This window comes from Hemiscyllium ocellatum, chromosome 4 (assembly GCF_020745735.1).
Source record: "Hemiscyllium ocellatum isolate sHemOce1 chromosome 4, sHemOce1.pat.X.cur, whole genome shotgun sequence".
Lineage (NCBI taxonomy): Eukaryota > Metazoa > Chordata > Chondrichthyes > Orectolobiformes > Hemiscylliidae > Hemiscyllium > Hemiscyllium ocellatum.
In genome coordinates this window covers 134,374,107-134,394,358 of record NC_083404.1, presented here as the reverse complement: position 1 = coordinate 134,394,358, position 20,252 = coordinate 134,374,107, and the positions used below count along the sequence as shown (strand labels likewise).

The window sequence follows — 20,252 nt, the reverse complement described above, 5'->3', positions numbered from 1 at the left end:
ATGCTTGACAAACTTACTAGAATTCTTTGAGGATATAATGAGTTGATAAAGGAGAGCTAGTGAATTTGATTTACTTAGAATGAGAAGTCTTTCAATAAGGTCCCACATAAGAGATTAGCATGTAAAGTTAAAAAGCATGGGATTGGGGAGTAGTTTATTGAGATGAATAGAAAGCTGGTTGGCAGATAGGAGACAAAGATTAATAATAAATAGGTCTTTTTCTGAATGGCAAGCAGTGACTAGTGGGGCACCTCAGGGATCAGTGCTATGACCCCACCTATTCACAGTATATGTTAATTACTTGGATGAGGGAACTAAATGGAGTATCTCAATTTTCATATGACACAAGGCTAGGTAGGAGGGTTACTGTAGAAGGCTGCAGGGATGCATCAATGTGATTTGGACAAGCTGGGTCAGTAGCCATGATAGATGTAGCTTAATGTAGATACATGGAGGTTGTCCACTTGGGTAGGAATGCAGCTTGTTATCTGTATAGTTATAAATTGAGAGAATGGAATGTGCAACAAGGTCTGGTGCCCTTACATCATTAGAATAGTGGTAAGCTCCTTGGTTGTTGTTGGAGCTGCATTCATCCAAGCAAATAGTCACTCTTGACTTGTGCCTTGTAGATTGTGGATAACCTTTGATGTGTGAGAAGGCAAGTTATTCTCCTCTGACCTGCTTTTGTAGCCTCTGTATGTGACTAGACCAGTTCAGTTTCTCCTCAATGGTAACTGCCAGGATGTTGTTTTATGTGGTGCTTGTCTTTGAATACCTCGGGACAATGATTAGGGTGTCTCTTGTTGGAGATGATCATTGCCTTGTATTTGTGTGATGTGAATGTTATTTGTTTTGTTGAATATATGCTGCTTGACCTCACTGTTGGTGAAATTTTCCACAGCTATGCTGATGACTGAGAGTAGCTTGATAGGGGGATATTTGACCTGAGAGGACTACTACTTTTGATAGATAGGGCATACCTGGACATTTTATCATGTGGATGCATTGTAGCTATACAGGAACAACTTGTCGATGGACACAGCTAGTTGTGGAGCACAAATCCAGATCTATTGCCTGAATATTGTCAGGACTCTCAACCTTGACAGTATCCTGTACCTCCAGCCTGGCTGTTGTAACCATAGACTTGTGTTACATGTACGAGTAAAGTAGGATTTTTTATGTTTCAATAAGTAACTGAATCTAAATGAAGATAAAGTCATACAGAATTCTGGTTTTAGGTTCATGCATACTTGTTTGTGTTCCTTTGTGTTGGAATTTGTGTTTAAACCAGTTGCTTGTTAAAAGAAAACTAATCATGAAACTGTGCAAGGCATGTTTTCTGTACATTTGAGACTTATTTGTAATTGGGACAATAATTAAACCCTATGCATAATACTAAACTGTAACAGCAAGGCCTGCTTTAGTTTGCCATGTCCTGGGGGATCTTCACTGAATGGGCGTCAACTTGGTTTGTGGATATTGTGTGCATAACTGCCAAAAAATGGCTAATTGGAAATCCAGGAATCTACCATTATTCTCTCAACTTTCTATTATCCTGGGAACAAAATCCTTGGATGGAATCTCATATGGTTCAGAACAGTAGTTAGACCTATTTTAGAAAATATGGTTTCCATTGTTGCTTTTCTGGCAATTAAATGTGATCTCTGTTGGAGGAATGATTTAACACAGTTTTTTGGGCAGTTGCTCAACTATATCTTGGCGATTGGCAATCTAAGTGGACACAGGAGAATTGTAGGTAAGCTAGGGAAAATTTGAAATGTTGACTTCAGATTTGTTTCTTGAGTTAGGATACGTGTGCCATAAAAATGACTTCTAACATTGCCAACATTTTTAAAAAAGTCTTGGAACAATACTGGATAACTGGAGAGTTCACAGTCATTTTTCTTGACATAGATGGACTACTCTTAACTTCTAGTTAGCAAAATATTGAGGAGGGTGGCAGGAGAACATATTGAAAATACAGTTCTAATGAAAAATTACTCACCTGAAATTTTAACTCTTCTTGTTCTGTAGATGGTGCTCTGGAGAGTTGCTGAGGAGTTAAAGAAATTTCTGTTTCCTCATGAATATTGGTCCTTTTCATAGATGCTCAACTGTAAATTATTCAAAGTCTTGTAATATGTTCTTGTTCAGGTTATCAGGGTTAGGTGGGAATGCAGTCAGTGGTGAACGAAAAGCTTTTGCTGCCATTTAGTGTGCTTACACCTATTCACAAACCCAAATACAAGCTATAGTGTATCACCTTCTGATTTTGGTCATGCAAAACAATGCAGTGCTGTTACAGCAAATGTCAGGATCATATCTCTTCAACCAATCAGTTTGCTGAATTTTTACTGAGAGTTTAAACCGGGTGCACCTTAGAATACTTAATTCAATGTAAAATTATGTGTTGGAAACAACCAAGATGAGGAAAACAATTTGATAAAAAGAGAGGCTGGATAAACTAATTTACGATTTTCTTTCAGAGCAAAGGGGTTGCAGGGCAACCTGATTAAGGTCTAAAAGATTAAAAAGTGCATTGACAGGTTGAATACAAACAGTTGTTCCCTTCAGTTGAAGGGCCAGTAACAAAGGGGCATAAATTTTAAGATGCATGGAAGGATGTTTCATGGGGAATTGAAGAAAGGATTTTTTTTCTCTCCCAGAAGGTGCTAGTGATCTGGGAGGGTAGAAGAGGTAAGTAATCTCACAGTCTTTAAAAAGTACTTGTTGAACACTTGAAGTGTCATAACATTCAAGGCTACGGGCCAAGTGTTGGATAACATAACTTGTGTAAATTTAGCATAGTGTTGGCAGTATAGACTTGTGAGTTGAAAGGCCTCCTCTGCACTGTCTGTTTCTATCATTCTGAGTAATTTATTTTTTCAAATATTTTTCATATTTGGCTTTAGGATGGCATAATCTATTTGTAAGCAATTTTCTGCCCATTGTTGATGAATGGCTAGAATCCTTCAGGGAGTGTTTAAAAAGAAAATTATTGGTTCCAATTTTTTTTCTCCGTGACTAATATTTCGAGTTCCTCAAAAAAAAGCTTCAAACCAAGAAAAAAAATCCAAATGCTGTATGTTCATAATGGGATTAATTAAATTTACCTGCTGAATTTACTTCTGTGTCTTTTAGTTGAAAATCACACAACACCAGGTTATAGTCCAATCAGTTTATTTGGTCACAACCACCTGATGAAGGAACAGTGCTCCGAACGCTAGTGCTTCCAAATAAATCTGTTGGACGAGACCTGCTGTTATGTGATTTTTAACTTTGTACACCAGATCTAACACTGGCATCTCCAAATCGTGTCTTTTAGTATCTTCATTAAGTTTGAAGTCGGCAATTTGTCTCAAATGTTTGATGTCAGCTTCATATTCTTATAGCTGCAAATGTGTTGCTGGTCAAAGCACAGCAGGTTAGGCAGCATCTCAGGAATAGAGAATTCGACGTTTCGAGCATAAGCCCTTCATCAGGAATAAGAGAGAGAGAGCCAAGCAGGCTGAGATAAAAGGTAGGGAGGAGGGACTAGGGGGAGGGGCGATGGAGGTGGGATAGGTGGAAGGAGGTCAAGGTGAGGGTGATAGGCCGGAGTGGGGTGGGGGCGGAGAGGTCAGGAAGAGGATTGCAGGTTAGGAGGGTGGTGCTGAGTTGAGGGAACCGACTGAGACAAGGTGGGGGGAGGGGAAATGAGGAAGCTGGAGAATCTGCAGACCTCATTTTTTACTCGAAGATTCATATTCTTATAACATTAGATGAACCAATCTTTCTGCAGTTGAGCTTTAAGCCTATGCTGTAGTTTGCAGAATCCCCTCCTAAAGAGACTGCGTAGGATGTGCATATCTGTTTAGCGAATGAACCTGGGAAGAGGGAATTGTCCAACAAAGAGACATTGAATGGACTTAGACCTATATACCCTGGAGTTCAGCAGAATTGGAGATGATGTAATGAAAGATATTAAGTTCTTCAGGAATTGACAGACTGGATGCTGGGAAATTATATTCCCCTGGCTAGGGAATTTACAACATGGGATCATAGTATCAGAATAAGGGATTGTCTTATCAGGAGTAAAATGAGGAAATATTTCATGACTGAAAATGTTTTCAGTCATAGAGTCCGAGAATCATACAGCATGGAAACAGGCCATTTGGCCCAACTCGTTGATGCTGACTAGGTTTCCTAAACTGAACTAGTTCCATTTGTCTGTGTCTGGTCTATATCCTTCTAAATCTTTCCTATCCATTTACCTGCCCAAATCACTTTTGAAAGTGTCTACTACTTCCTTTGGTAGTATGTTCCATATACCTACCACACTATGTGAAAAATTTTCACCATTCTATTAAAGCTTTTTCAGCTTAGGTATAAACTAAGCCACATGCAAATAATAGCCATCTTTTGTCAACCTAAACCTCAAACAAAAAACTAGTGTACAACTGGATGGTACCACTTCCCATAACAGCCAATGGTTACAGGCCCCGTACAGAATTGGAGAGGAAGGATGATTTGGGCACCAAGGTTTTGTGAATTGCTTCCGGAGGCAATATGGGCTGCAGGTGATTCCAGTCCCAATTAGAAAATCAGGAACCAGATGAGAATTCGATATCAGTGGAAGTGCCAATTAAAATTCATTGGGAATGGGGGATTAATTCAATAAATCTCATCGCGAGTTGGTATGAAAGGGATTTGGTTGTGAATTAATTGAGAATTGGACTTCAATGCCAGTGGGATGGGGTTCATTGCTAACTGGTCGTATGTATATGGATTTTTCACAGTGCCTGAGGAGGCCTATGCTTCTTCTGTACAAGTACCAGGCAAGATAACTTGGCCTGTCTGTAGGTGATGGCTTTGCTCATGGGGTTTCTCCTCTCAGTGCTGTTCTTGTGCAGAAATAGCAAGAAGAGCTCCTTGAGCATGCTCCACTTCAAAGCCATTTTCCCACATTGCCCAGGAGATCCTTGACATCTTTAATATCTAAAATGCACTGATCTCAGTCTTGAACACATTTAATGATTGAGCAGACACAGCTCTCAGCGACAGAGAACTCAAAGATTCACCACCTAGTAAGTGAAGACATTCCTTTGTATCTAATCCTAAATGGCCTGCTGCTGATTGTGAGACACCGTCTCCTGGATCGAGACTGTCCCAGCGAAGAAATGATTTTCCTTAGCGATCCTGGGTGGGGGAGGGGGTGGGGGGTGGGGGGGGAGCGTGGACCTGACCAGGTAGTCACGGAGGGAACGGTCTTTGCGGAAAGTGGATAGGGCTGGAGAGGGAAATTTGTAACCTTTTGGAATGTATAATTGGCATTTTCTTCATTATTTTATCCAAGGTGGAAATGTGCTGTGACAATTTTGTTGTGATACCTGTGATATACCTTGTGATTGTGTCATGACATGAAAAAAGTGGCTGAACACAATAATCTGTAGCTACTGTTGGTAATATGTTGCTGCAGTCATTATTTTCATGCCCAGTATTGATCTGAAATTTTTAAGCTGGTATTTTTAAAGGGGGCGGGGTGGGAGGGTCACTGTTTAATTGCGTTCGGCTGTTTAAATATGGCATTAAAGTTGAGTGCTTGTGTCCCCACAGGTACTGAATCTGAAACAGGACCTCAAGGACAACATGCATGCCAGTACCAGAATGTGGATGCCCAACAGCAGTTACAGCAGCAGGGTGGTGATGACGATCAAGGATGGGTATCTTGGGCGTGGTCTTTGGTTCCTGCACTGGTCAGTTATTCTGAAGAGGGTGATGAAAGCTATGAGGTTGATGAAAATGGCATCAAAATAAATTGTCCAAGATCATCACCACCGAAGGATCCAATTATTTCTGTGGGAATTTACTGCACCAAAGCTACTATCACATTTAAGGTTTGTTGAAAAAAAAACTCAACAAGGCTGACAGCTACTTTGTTCATTTGCTGTAAGATAGTTTCACATGTAGATTAGAATTACAGATTTCCTCCGCTGAAGAACTTTCATGCTCCACTCATTAAGTCATTTTAATGAGACTTTTTTTTCCAGATTTATCAGTTAATTGAATTTAAATCCACCAACTGCTGTGGTGAGATTTTAACCTGTTTCAGGACCATTGGTTTGACCGTCTCTTGTTTACTTGCCCAGTAACATTAGCATTATGCTACCATTCCTTTTTCTTGACAGTACATGGTGAAAATAAGAGAAGAAGCAAATTTTTGTGAGTAGTTTAGAATTATCTATTCCAGTGGGATCCCTGTTCAATTTTGACCCGTGAACTGATCACTTTTGTTTTGGCAAAGGCAAGACTGTAATTGCAGTCCAACATAATCATACCTACTTTTTTTTGGTGGATTTGTATCCTGGGTAGATTTTTGCTTTACTCATAGATTCTCGAATGATTAATGTTAAGCCTCAAGTGAACTATTTGTCTGGGATTAATGTGTCGCAAAGCAGTAAATATTTCATGTTCTTCATATGGTAGTGATATATAAAAGTATTATTTTTCATGATATATTCCACCAGCAATGCTGAATCTTATGTGCTTAATTTCTTGGCATTGTGTATGTTCACAGATATGTGTACCTGTGGTGAGTTTGTTAACAGAAGCTGAAGTAATTTGGATATTTTAATGTTTCTGACCCACATTTTTGTAGCTCTTTTGAGTCCAATCCTGCATGTAACAAGGATTTTTTTTGTTATGGTGTTCATGTTTTTAAAAAAATGGAGATTGAGGTACAGGCTATAAAAGGTAAAAGAATGATTTATGAGAATGACACCAAAACTCAAAGATTGCAACTACAAGGTATGAGTGTACAGGCTGGGACACTTCTCTTCAGTACAAAAGATTTGAGGATGATCTAATACTGTTTTTAAAATATTGACTTGTTTTAATTGGTTAGAAATTTTTAAAAATCTGGTTATTTGGCAATCCAAAACAATTGGCATTATTAAGCAATAGCATAGTGATAATGTCAGTAGACTAGCAATCCAGATCCCACTATAAAGTTCTGAGTTCAAAGTTTGAACTCTACTGTGACAGATGACGAGATTTACCTCCAAGAAAAAAGTATCTGGTGTGAATAGCTACCCAACAGCAGCATTGTAAGCAGGGAAGAAGTTCTGCCGTTCTTATTTGGCTTGGCCTAGATGTGCCTCCAGCTTCTAGTAATGTGGCAATTCTTGCATTATGGATCTGCCTACAGTGGTTCAAAAAAGCAGCTCATCACCACCTTTTCAAGGGGCAGTTAGGGATGGGCAATGAATACTGGCCCAGTCAGTGACACTTATCATGCGAGTGAATTAAAATAAAATAATTTTAACTGTTCTCTGAAATGACGTAGCTAGCGCTTGTTTTGAGGTCAATGAAATATCGTCAATACATAATGGCCAAACTTGTGACGTTCACATCCCATGAACAAACCAAAGTAAGTGAAATAATCACTTGTAGAAAGACAGAGAATAGTAGCAAAATAGGACAATCAGCCCATTGGTTCTACTCTGTCATTTAGCATGAGCACCGTTAATCTTCTATTTCAATGCCTGTTCCTGCTCTTTCTGAAGTCTTATAGCCTTGAGAAATATTTCTTAAATATGTGCAGTCACTCCACGACCTTCTATGCTAGAAATTTCACCGGTCTTTCAACCTGTGAGTGACTAAGATAAGAGTTTTTCCTTATCTTAGGCTGATATGGTCAACTGCACATCTTGAAACTATATTCCTTTGTACTGAAAGCATCTGCCAGTGGGAATGTCATCCCTGTGCCCAGTTAGACCTGCCCTGTCACAATTTTGGGCACTGAGAGTCCCCCTCATTCTTCTAACCTCCAGTGAATATAGGCGCACTTGCTACATGGATCTCATTACCACATTGGGTATTTTATTTTTATTCATATGATTTGGGCATCACTGACTAGGCCAACGTTGTTACCCATCTTTAATTGCCCCAGAAGATGATGTTGAGTTACGTTCATGAACTGCTACAGCCTTGAGATGTGTGGACAGTGCTGTTAGGCAGGGAGTTCCAGGACTTTTCTTGTGACACTGAATACTGATTGATTTTATTCCCAGTAGGGATGGTGTGAAGCTTGGAATAGAAATTGCAGATGGTGCCTTTCCCATGCAGTTTCTGCCTTTGTCTTTGGATTGTGTGTTTGGAAGATGTTTTCAGGGGAGCCTTGTTCAATTACTATAGCACATCTTTTAGATGGTATACACTGTGTGTCAGTGATGAACAGAGTGCAAGTTGAAGGCGGTAGTTGGATGCCAGTCAAACAGGTTGATTTGATCTGGATAGTGTCCTGATTTTTGAGTTGGAGCTGCACTCATCCAGTTCATTGGAGGGTATTCTATCACATGCCTGTCTTGTGCTTTGTAGATGCTTTGTAGAAGCTTGTTTGCTTATTTTGCATCTGAAAAGTCCTAATGCCATTAGATATCTAAACCTTAATCATGATCCCTCAAACATTTTAACAGTCTTACCAAAGGTGCAGTAGATTATTTTATTAAAAGCAGTTGCATGTATGGAACAAGAGATGCAATAAAGTTTCACTTTATTAATCCAGGAATAGAATCTTGCTTGGGAATAGGAGTGACAATAAATATATAATGTATTATCGATATTAGTGAACTTTCTTCAATTTTTTTAAGCATTGTTCAAGTTCTGACTAGGCATATGCTTGAATTCAGTTGAATTTCGATTCACTGTCACAGGTTTGTTTCCCATACCTAGAAGACTGGTAGGCCGGCCATGTGTGTTTTTCACTTTGTTCCCTGCTCAATTGAGAGCAGTCCTTACTGAGTGATTGTCCCAAGGAAGGGCTCAGGCCCGAAATGTCGACCCTCCTGCTCCTTGGATGCTGCCTGACCTGCGCTTTTCCAGCAACACATTTTCAGCTCTGATCTCCAGCATCTGCAGTCCTCACTTTCTCCTGAGTGATTTGTCAGTCTGCATGTACATTTTAAACTGGCTATCTATCCTTTTGGCTCTGATCTTAAGGAAAAACTTTCCTGCTCTGCTTGAAATAAATAAGGGCCATTCTGGTTTAATGCACCTGGGATCAGACAATTGATGCTCATTATCTCAGTTTGAAATAGCTGTGAGCTACAACATTCTATACAGTGGTACATCTGGCTTTAATGCGCATCATCAATGCCTGACTCTTTACCAAACAAACCCTTATCTAAGTGAATTTAACCTTTTGTTTTGAAAAACATATTTTGTTTTGAAAATTCAACACTTAACTGTGACCCATTCACAACTCCTTCCTGTGAAGACCAAAAGAATTATTGAAAAGTTTAGAAATGTGGTGGGATCAAAAAACTTTGGGCTGGTATTTAAATGTTGCCGTTATTCTGGTGCATGTATTTGGTTGCATCCGTGATTGATTAGTTGTAACTTTGATGGATAGACCATAGAATTATACAGCACTGAGGAAAATTGAAAAAGACTGCAGTACAGCAAACCATTCAGAAATAATTTCCTAATGATACTTAACGAAGTATTTTTTTCAATGAAAATTGCAAGGTTTAATGTAGAAAGGTGGACTTGGTAAAAAGAAAAATCTTGGTTAAAAAGACGTGAAATTGCAGCAAAAAGGTCTTCTAATCCAGCATTTCCAGTGCAGCAGTTTTTGATTATTTTGTCTGATGCTCAATAAACTACCTAGAAAACAATGGCCAAAGGGCTACAGAACATTTTGCGCTAACCATGGAAACAATAAATAGGAACTTGAGATAAGTTTATTTTTGAAAGGCTTATAAGCACATGTGGAGAACTTGAGTGTAAATCAGAAAAAGTGGAAGAAATTTCAGACTGGCAAGGAAATCAGCAATGGGCTCTTCTATGAGTAAAGATTGAATAGAACGGGCTCGTGCCCTCTGCAGTTTTGAAGAATGAAAGGTGATCTTATTGAACATGTAGAACTTGGCATGGGTTTGACAGGGAGGTTGTTTCTCCTTACTGGAGTGCCCATAACTTGGAACATTGATGTGGAATTGAGAGATGCTATTTAGAGTTGAGACAAAGAGAAATTTTGCCACTGAAATTTGTGTATTTTTGGAATTCTCTTGTGCTGGAGGGCTGTGGCAGCTCAGTTGCTGAGTATACGCATAGCTGATGTCAATGGGTTTCTGGACTCTATAGGAATTGGATGTGGGGTTTGGGTGGAAGAGTGGAGCTGTGATTAAGGATGGCGAAGATATTAAATGGCAGAGTAAGCTTAAAATTTACAGCTGCTACTTAGTTGGTAATGAAAATTATTGAGAGTGGAAAAAGGCTGAGGACATTTCTGAAATCATCTGAGGATACCTGCAGCAGCTTAAAATGGAAGCTGGGAAACTTCAGAAAATGTCACAGAACCAGGGGAAACATTGCAATATGTTTAGTTTGTTTAAGTCAGACATGTTTTTTTTAGAAAATTGACTTTAGATAACTGAGATTCGGTTGTATTAAATTGTGAAATGAATGGAGACCAGATTGACGTTTGGAACGTTGAATTATCTGGTGGATAAGGTACTGGAGGCTTGATTTTCATGCAAAGTGTTGTTGGGATTGTGGTGCTGCATGCATTTAACTCTGGGAAATTCCACTGCACACACTCAATAAAAATAAATGGATGTGCCTTCCATAACTAGAGTGGCATTATATTCGTTGCAACTTTGGAATTTTCAGAAATATGTAAATTTTTTTGGTTATCTTAACATGAAGAACTAGGGTGAATGAATAGCCAGAATTCTAAATCTTGTGATCCAATGGTGAAACAACTTAACCATAAAACATAGAATCTTATTTTACAAAAGCAGTCCATTTAACTCATACCCCACTCCCTAGCTCTTGTCCCAGAGCCTTTCAGTTTTGCCACTCTCGCATATTACTTCACTTACTTAAAAGCTGTACAGAGTAAGTGAATGGTTACAACAGTGTTAGTTTTCTCCAGTTTAGCTAGTCCCAATGTCCCTAATCCCTTTCTCCACTTCTTTTTTTCATTTTTTTTTTGTCTTCAGAGGCTTATCCAATTCCCATTTGAAAGTTTTATAATAGAATCTGCCTTTATCACTCCCATGTAGTATGTTGAAGGTGCAACCCATTCTTGGTATAAAAAAAATTCCTCCTCATCTTTGTTATTTTTGCCAGGTATCTTAAATCTATGTCCTTTGATTCTTGACCTTTATGCTAATGAGAATAATTTCTCTATATGCTTTTCTCGATCCCTCATTCTTTTGAACCTTTTCTAAGGAGACTAACCTGAGCTTCTCCAACCGCGACTTCTCTAATCTGTCCATTTACTGAAGTTTTGCATCTGTGGAATCATTTTCTTGGGGGGTGTAGGGGGTGGATGTGTTAGTATCACTGACCTAGTAACCCAGAATCTCTGGCAAATGCTGTGCTGGGTATGAGTTCAAAACCCATCACAACAAGTGGTGGAATTAAAATTCGATTAATAAAGGTGGTTTCTGCAATGGTGACTATGAAAGTATTATACTTATCTGTTCTGGCTGATATGTGGACTCTGGACCCACTGCAATGTTGTAAACTCTTAATTGGCACTTGAAAGGGCTCACTGTTGGACTTCAGCTGTTCAAAATATATGTTAATGATGTAGATGAGTGAACTAATGTAATATCTCAAAATTTACAAATGGCACAAAGCTAGATGGAAAGATATGCTGTGAGGAGTATGCAGAGAAGATTCATTGTAATTTAGACGGGTTAAGTGGACAAAGACATGGCAACTGCAGTAGTATAACGTGGATAAACATGTGGTTATCCATGTTGACAGCAACATTATTATCTAAGAGGGGAGTGTGGAAGAAACATGGTTGTCCTTGTATAGCAATTGCTGAAAGTAAACATGCAGGTGCAGCAGACGGTGAAGAAGGCAAATAGTTTGTTGGCCTTCATAATGTGAGAGTTCGAAGACAGGAGCAGGGATGTCTTGTTGAAAATGTAACTATAACTTCTATGCTGTTTTTGTTTGTATCTGTCTACATGTGTATGTGGGAGTTTAAGAAGTAGAGCTTAATTTAAAAAGAATAAGTTGACAAAGTATCTTTTGCTTGCCTATGCTTAGAATTCAGTCACTTGTAATAACTAGTAGTTCCTTGTTAATTCCAGAAATCTGGTTACTATATTCTGTTAACCTGAGTTTGTCAGGCAAGCAAGTTGAAGATTTTGAGTAATCCTCAAAATGATGACTCTGGGAGTAGGATCAGTGGATCATGAAAATAAGAAGGTGCAAATGGCCACATCCACCTTTCATCATGTAGCAACAACTTTTATTTTTAAATCACTCTGTGGACAGTAAAGTAATTGATCATGTGACCAAAACTGATGATGAATCTTATTACCCCAAGCATCAGGAGGGAAACCAGTCATTTTAATGTGGAAATCAACAAGAAAAGAAGGACTGTTACTCCAGCCAAATGAACAGAATTCTGTTTAACAATCGGTCATCCCAGGCAGTGCAAAGGAATTTAATTTATTTTTATCTTCAAATATTTATTTGCAGACAATCACAGAATTGTAGAAATCTTATAGCGCAGAAGGAGGCCATCCTGTTCCTTAATTTTGCATCGGATTTTTAAATGAACATCATTATCCACTACAATCTCCTGTTTTATTCCCCTACCCGTACAAATTATTTTTATCCAAACAGTCATCCAACACGAACGCCTCAAGCAAACCTGCCTCCACCACACTTCTAGGCAGTGCATTCCGTGTGCTAATTATTAGCTGCGTGAAAATGTTTTATCTTACCTCGCATCTGCCTCTTTTGCAAAATGCTTACGATTGTGATCTCTGGACCCTTTCATGAGGAGGAGCAGTTTGTTCATATCAAAACACGACTGGATAGAGTAGATTCTAGAATCCACCTTCATGTGTGCAAGTATGTGTGCCCACATTTGGGAGTGCGTGTTTTATTGTGTTTTTCATTTTAGGCTGTTGTGTACACAAACTGATTTAGACTTAACTGCAAGTCTGATCTGTGTTTATCACTGAAAATCACAACACTCAAAAATGTTCAAGTGTAAAAATGTAAAAATACTCCCTTGTTGCTGGTGCCTAAGATGAAGAAAAAGGCAAAGGTGATGTTACCATCTCTACTGTCTTTAATGGTTATTCATAACAGCCAGGTAAAAAATGAGGTCTGCAGATGCTGCAGATCACAGTTGAAAATGTGTTGCTGGTTAAAGCACAGCAGGTCAGGCAGCATCCAAGGAATAGGAAATTCGACGTTTCGGGCATAAGCCCTTCATCAGGAATGAGGAATCACCCATCAGGAATAACAGCCAACCAACAATCTTGTGTAGAAGAGAACAATTACAAGTGTGGGAGCCACATTCTTTATGGTTATGAATTCTTGGAAAATTAAACAGTCAAATTTGATTTTTTTTTGTTTTTGTTTTCTCCCTAAATCAAATTCTGTTTCCCTTTCTGTATTTCCGTCTATGAAATGTCAAGAATTCTACATTGAATTCACTGACTTCATCCTCCCCTCAGTTTTTTTTATTTGTTATTGCTCACTCCTTAAATTTAGGTTAAGTAGACAAAAATTATTGTTTCCATTGTTCACCAGAGTACTAGGTGCCCTGTCGTCTTCACCATGCGTTTATTACCTTACCCTTACAACAAGTTTGTCAGCAGAATATGTTTCAAACATAAACACATACTAGCAAATCTAAATAACAGCAAAATGTGGATCAGTCTTGGAAAATTGACTCTATCTTTTTGTTTATGTGATGCTGCATTTTTAAAAAATATATTCATCAGATGGGAGCATCACTGGCAAAGCTGGAATTTGTTGCCCATCCCTAATTACCGTTAAACTGAATCATTAGCCAGGCCATCTCACAGTGCAGTTAAGAGTCAACCAAAAATTGAAACTGCCGGAGAAACTCAACAATGGCAGCATCTGTGGAGAGAAGACAGACTCAACATTTTGAGGCCAATTACTCTTCTTAATAGCCACAGACTTGTCCATTTTTGTAGTGAGGATGGTGTCAGCCAGACCGGTAAAGACAGCAGATGTCTTTTTGGAAAGGAATATTGAGCCACATTCATAATATGGTATTGAAATAGATCATAGATATGCAAATATTGTAGGGTAAAAACATGCAAAGAAGAAACTCCTTCAGTGTGTTCTGTAAATAGTATTGTAAAATTGTCACCTTTTAGTCACCTACCTGTTCCACTGCATATTGTGTTTATGGAAGCAGCAACCAATGTTTGTAGTGATTGTTATGAGATCAGCCAGGTGGACCTCATAGAATATGAGTTGCCTGATTGGACCAGATTAACAGTCCCAGTCAGAGAGCTGTAGCCAGCAGATAAAAAGATAAGTGTCTTGACCTGTTCAGGGAAAGTTAGGCACTGCAGGAAGTGGAGTGAATCATTCACCCCCCACCCCCCCCAAACAAACACTATTTTGATTCCATCCCTGCCGTCCCCTTCACTGTTTGATCATGCAGCATTTGCCCTCTAAGAAGGGCACTGCTTGTCACTGGCCACTTGGGTGTTTGCATTTCTTCCTGATGGTGGAAATTGAATAAAGATGTGTATATACCTTTTTTTAAAAAAAAGGTTAAGTGTCACACATACTGACACTGATAGCTGACTCTGAAGATTCTAAAGTCAAGGACTCTCCATGTGTAAATAAAGGGTAACTTGGTGATGGTACACTGGCCTGTGTGGAGTTATTTTGATGATTACATTTGAAACATTAGAAGTTATAACCCTTGAGTTGGATAACCAAGATTTTTTAAAATTTTGGCTCAAGAAGGAGGATCATCTGTAGTGCTGTAGCATAAATATTTAATATTTCAATAAATGAAACTGCAAACAGCATATTTGAAACTTTGAAGAGTAATGCTACTGATGTTGCTATTTAGCAATAACGTATTTGGAGCATTCACAAACACTAAGGACATAGGCTTAGAGCCATACAGCATGAAAACAAGCTCTCCACCCCAACTCATCCTTGCTGACCAGATTTCCAAAACTGAATTAGTCCCGTTTGCTTGTGTGTGGCCCCTATAAACTTTTCTTATCCATGTACCTGACCAAATATGTTTTAAATGTTGTAATTGTACCTGTCTCTACCACTTCCTCTGACAACTTGTTCCATCTATGCCACCACCCTCTGTGTGAAAAGTTGCCCCTTAGGTCCGTTTTAATCTCTCCTCTCTCACCTTAAATGTATGCCCTCTAGTTTTAGACTCTATTAACCTGGGGAAAAGAGCTTCACTATTCATCTTACGTATGTCCTGCATGATTTTATAAATCTCTATCAGGGAAAAAGTCCCAGACTATTTAGCTTCTCCTTATAATACAAGCCTTACAGTCTTGGTAATATCTTTGTTAATCATTTTTGCACCCTTTCCAGTTTAATAAAATCCTTGCTATATCAGGGTGACCAGAATACTACACAGTACTGCCAAGTGTGGCCTTACCAATGTCTTGAAAAGCTGTAACATGACGTCCCACCTCCTGTACTCAGTGCTTTGACTGATGAAGGCAAGCGTGTTAAACATTCTCTTCACCACTCTGTCTATCTGTGATACCACTTTCAAGAAACTGTGTACCTGCACCCTTAAGTCTCTCTGTTTGACAATATTCCCCAGGGCCCCATCATTAACTGTGTAAGTCCTGCCCTGGTTTGCCTTACCAAATTTTAATACCTTGCATATCTAAATTTAACTCCATCTGGCATTCCTCAACCAACTGGCCCAGTTGATCAAGATCCTCTTGTACTTTTAGATGACCTAAGGTTCGCTATACCACCAATTTTGATGTCATCCACAAACTTAGTAACGATGCCTCATCCAAATCATTTTATATAAAAGATGAACAACAGTGGACCCAGCACCGATCCTTGTGGTCCACCTCTGTTCACAGCCTTCTGGTCTGAACAACAATTATTTGTCATCATCCTCTGTCTCCTGCAGCCCATAGGTGTAGATTTTTGAGAATGAAACTGAAGAATAGGCAAACAGTCTTGTGGAAGTCTTATGGTAAAATTGTAAATCTAATTCAGGAGTTAAACTAAATAAAGTACAGCATATGAAAATGAATTCATTCTGAAAATTATTTGTCAAATACTGTTTGAAGACAGTAATTTTATGCAAATTTAAATATTTTCATTTCATATTTGTAGGATTAAATTAATTATTGTGGCACAGTGTTAGTGTCCATGTCCCTGTACTGGGAGGCCCAGGTTCAAGTCCCACCTGCTCCAGCGGTGTGTAATAATATCTCTGAACAGGTTGATTTAAAAAAAATTGAGTAAAAATGAAGTGATTAAGTGCATTGCTAAATTAATCCATTGAATGTTCAGTCTATATGCCTCTAGGGTTCAGCTTTTTTTAATGAAATAACTTTTCTTTATCTTATTTTTTAAAATTATTTTTAACTTTGATCCTTTTAGTTTTTGGACTTGGTATAAGCTGCCCAGCTTGTTTGTATCTAAAAAATGTATTTCTTTCAACAATCTCAGCTCCTATCAAGTGTTTCGGGGTGAGGTTAAATGGTAGGAGATTTTAATGTGGTTTTTCCAGATGAAAGTAACATAGAATTACAGTGTTAATTGTTTAATGTAGAAAAATGCCATATGAGTAAAGAAACTTAAAACAGTAGCTTCGGGGTAGCTGCTTAAAAATGATGCATTAATATAAACTGTAACTATTTGGAATGGATTAAGTTTTTAACTTAGCGAAATTGAAATATAATATTTTATTGAGAACAAATTTCAGGACTTCTCAAATACATTTTTAAATTTATCTTGGCATTTTGTTCTGTTTTCATTTAACATGTTGAAGGACCCAGCTGTAATTGTGAATATTTTACAATGTATGATTACCAAGTCTTGTATAATCACGCCAATTTCTAGATATGTTATTTAAAATTGTTCTATTTACTGAGTAAAAATGTTCACAATTCATTTACACTTAACTTGGGTCAGAGATAGAGTCAAGTTGTTGCAGTGTTATTGTGTGTAGCTGGGACCATTCCAGTATAACATGATGCTAAATTAATCCTATTGTTGATTGAATAATGCTAGAAATTGTTCTTCTAGATTTTGAATTCCTTTAATCAATTAATTGCTTTTCCTCTGGAGTAATTGCTGACAGATGAAGCTGGTTAGGTAATAAAGAGTACAGGTTATGCACAACTCTTTACCTTAGGCATATTAACATAGCTATGAAAAGCCAACATGTGTAACATGAGTTACACAACAGAAGTAGTTCAAATGGATTTGTAATGAGAGCTGTGGGTATTTCCATACTGTAGGAATGAATATTGCTTACAATCATGACAGTGTAATTGATATAATTGCCAAGAGTAAGTTAACCGTTGGTAATGGTTTGGAATCTGAATTCAATCTGACAGCTTCGAAAATTTCTTACTGATTGATTATGATGGTATTTTGTTGCTGGATGCCATTAGTTCTGAGATATGATTGTTGAAATTTTATAAATATTAATATTCGCTGAAGTCATTTCTAAGAAGATTTTGTATTTGAATCATTGGTGTACGTGATGTTTCCTAATTTTCACATCAGTTGCATAATTATTCAGTAAAAATAAAGATATAGGTTTGACAGTGATGAAGGTATTTGACTAGCAGATGCAAAGAAATTGTTAACATGAGAAGTTTAACATTAACCTCATGTTCAAAATACATGTCATTATCTCAATGTGATTAAACCATAGTCAACAGTGAGCCTTATATCCTGATGTGGATAATATGTTGCAGCTGTTTTTTCTCCACCTGTTTCCTGTGTAATAGCTGCATTTGGTTGAAACAAAAAAAGATTAATTTGTCTGCAGCAATTTTGTGTATTGGGATGACAGGTTATGACTACTTATTGATAAAATGTAACATTTGAATGGAGGTATTGTCATATTGTTACAGTTGACAGAAATGCAAACGGAGAGCAGCTATTACAGCCCTCAGAAAGTGAAATCCAAAGAAGTGCTTTGCTGGGAGCAAGAAGGGACAACTGTTGAGGTATTTCTCAATTCATTGATCAGCATGGTAATAAAACTTCCTGTGAGGACATCTTGTTGTTGATCTGTTAATTCACTGTTATTAATATGCATATAAATATCTTCACTTTCATTAGAGTTTTCTGTGATTTCCTGAATTGAAATGTGTATAAAAGTCCAATACCGGCATCTCTAAATTGTGTCAATAAGAATGCTACACATCTTGAATTGAAACCATTGTCTTGACAGTTTGTGGAAGCACTTCTGTTTAATGAACTGGCAAATATGGAGGGATCTCTTCATGAAAACAAATATGCCAAGTAGAATCTATTGCTTCCATTAAAAGTATGCATATTGATGTCAATTGGGAGCATTATGTATGAGAAATGGCCAAGACTTGAGTTATCACTGTATCTAACAGCAGATTTTCATTAGACATTGATAAATTGTGGCAGAAATCTGGCCTTAAAACAAAATCTATATTCACATTGCTCATAGCTGTGCAGGAGTTCAAATTCCTCAATAGAGCAGAGTTTGCAAATAAAACTACAGTCATTCTCTGCATAATTATGTATTTGTATTGTGAACAATGTAATCAGTTATCTTTACAATGAGTTACAGCACATAAATGGAACCTTTAGTGTTGCACTTATTCCAGATTATACAGCGTCCAATTTAGCAATTGTGCTGTTCAAAATTTTGAAAAGGAATAGCCAATAAAACAGTATCATATTGTTGAACATTAACAACACTTAAAGTTGCATTTCATCCTGCTTTCTTAAGGCAGCATTCCTCAAAATCCTTCAGCAAAAAACTTAAAACTGAGGGGAGAAAAACAGACCTTGCCAGTGTGTGGATGTGATTTTTTTTTACCCATACTTTTCCAGCTTATCTGCAAAAAACTGGAATTGTCCCACACATTTTGCTCAGTGCCAGAATGTAAGAAAACTGCAGTTTTGTTTACGCCACCATCGTTAGTTTGAGACTAGACCTGGTCATAAATTTACTACTTTGGCATTGATTTGATGAACTACTAGCTGTTCCCATTACAGGACAAATTTCCAAGAAAAAAAGATAAAGTAATTTGTTCTGTCAGTTTGCAACATCCCTCACTGTCTGGTAACCTGGAATCTAATACTAGGAATCTGTCAAGGATACAATTTAAATTTTTCTTTGTAATTAACTTTTTTATTTTCTGATCTTCCATTAAGAGCACAGTGGAAACCACAAGGGACAGCATCATGATTATAGAATCCCTACAATGCAGATAGAGATCATTTGGCCCACTGAGCCTGCACCCACCCTTCGAAGAGCATCCAACCATACTTCCACCAGATAAGCATAACCCTGCATTTACCATGACCAGTCCACTTAGCTTAAGTATCTGTGGACTCTACAGGGAAAATTAGCGTGGTCAATTAATCTATCCTGCACTACGTGAGGAAATTGGAGCACCTGGCAAAAACCCATGCAGGCAGTGAGAATGTGCAAACACCACACAGTCACCCAAGGCTGGAATCCCAGGCTCCCTGGTGCTGTAAGGCAACAGTGCTAACCTGTGTGCTGCCATACCATCCAAATTACTTGCGAAATGCCCATGAATTCGTTATTGAGAAATAATTACTTTCAGGGCTATCCCTGAGTTATAACGTGAAATACTAACTTGCACTTGCTTTATTTTACAGCAAGCTCTTGTGATTTCTATTGACCTCTACATTTGCATTTTTCTTCCACTGTTCAAATTTAAAACAAACGATTATTTTAAAGATTTGCACTGTAACTAATGGTCTTTTACAAGATGATGCTAAGCATTTTCACATTTGTATGCAATTTAGCTATAATAATGCCTACTATTTCTTAAGGTGCTGATGATGGGAGAACTTTTCTTTGACTGCCAAATGGGTTTTGTGGGTTGCAAGGCTTTCTGCCTTAAGGGAATAATGGGTGTGAAAGACTTTGAAGAGCCATCAAACCGAAGTGAAACTGTGAGTAATTGAATATTTTATTAAAATAACAATTGCATTTACATGACATCTTATTATGTAATAAAAAAAATCTCAAATTTTAAAGAGGAGAGAGGTGGAATAGTTTTGAGAGTGAATTCCAGAGCTTACGGTCAACAATGCTGAAGGTTGACAATGATAGGGTGAAGGAGCAGGGCTGTTAAACAGGCTGTTTGGAGAGTTGTAAGTTTGAAGATGCATTACTAGATAAGGAGTCAGCAGATAATGAATTTTTGATTTCTGCATCAGCTTATCTTTGTAGAAAAAGGGAGCATTTAAATAAT

General features: G+C 37.9%; 1 protein-coding gene across 5 annotated transcripts in view; it reads left to right on the top strand.

Moving 5' to 3' along the window:
• Window positions 1–20,252, top strand: part of LOC132815107 (intermembrane lipid transfer protein VPS13B-like) — a 945,713-nt gene that overhangs the window by 122,973 nt on the left and 802,488 nt on the right. For all 5 annotated transcript variants that reach the window (XR_009644627.1, XM_060823876.1, XM_060823877.1 and 2 more), the window contains exons 8-10: window positions 5,596–5,876; window positions 17,892–17,987; window positions 19,828–19,950. Coding sequence is in view for 4 of the 5 variants with exons in the window: in XM_060823876.1 (XP_060679859.1) it covers window positions 5,596–5,876; window positions 17,892–17,987; window positions 19,828–19,950 (500 nt within the window). In the remaining variant the exon portion in view is untranslated. The remainder of the gene's footprint in view (window positions 1–5,595; window positions 5,877–17,891; window positions 17,988–19,827; window positions 19,951–20,252) is intronic.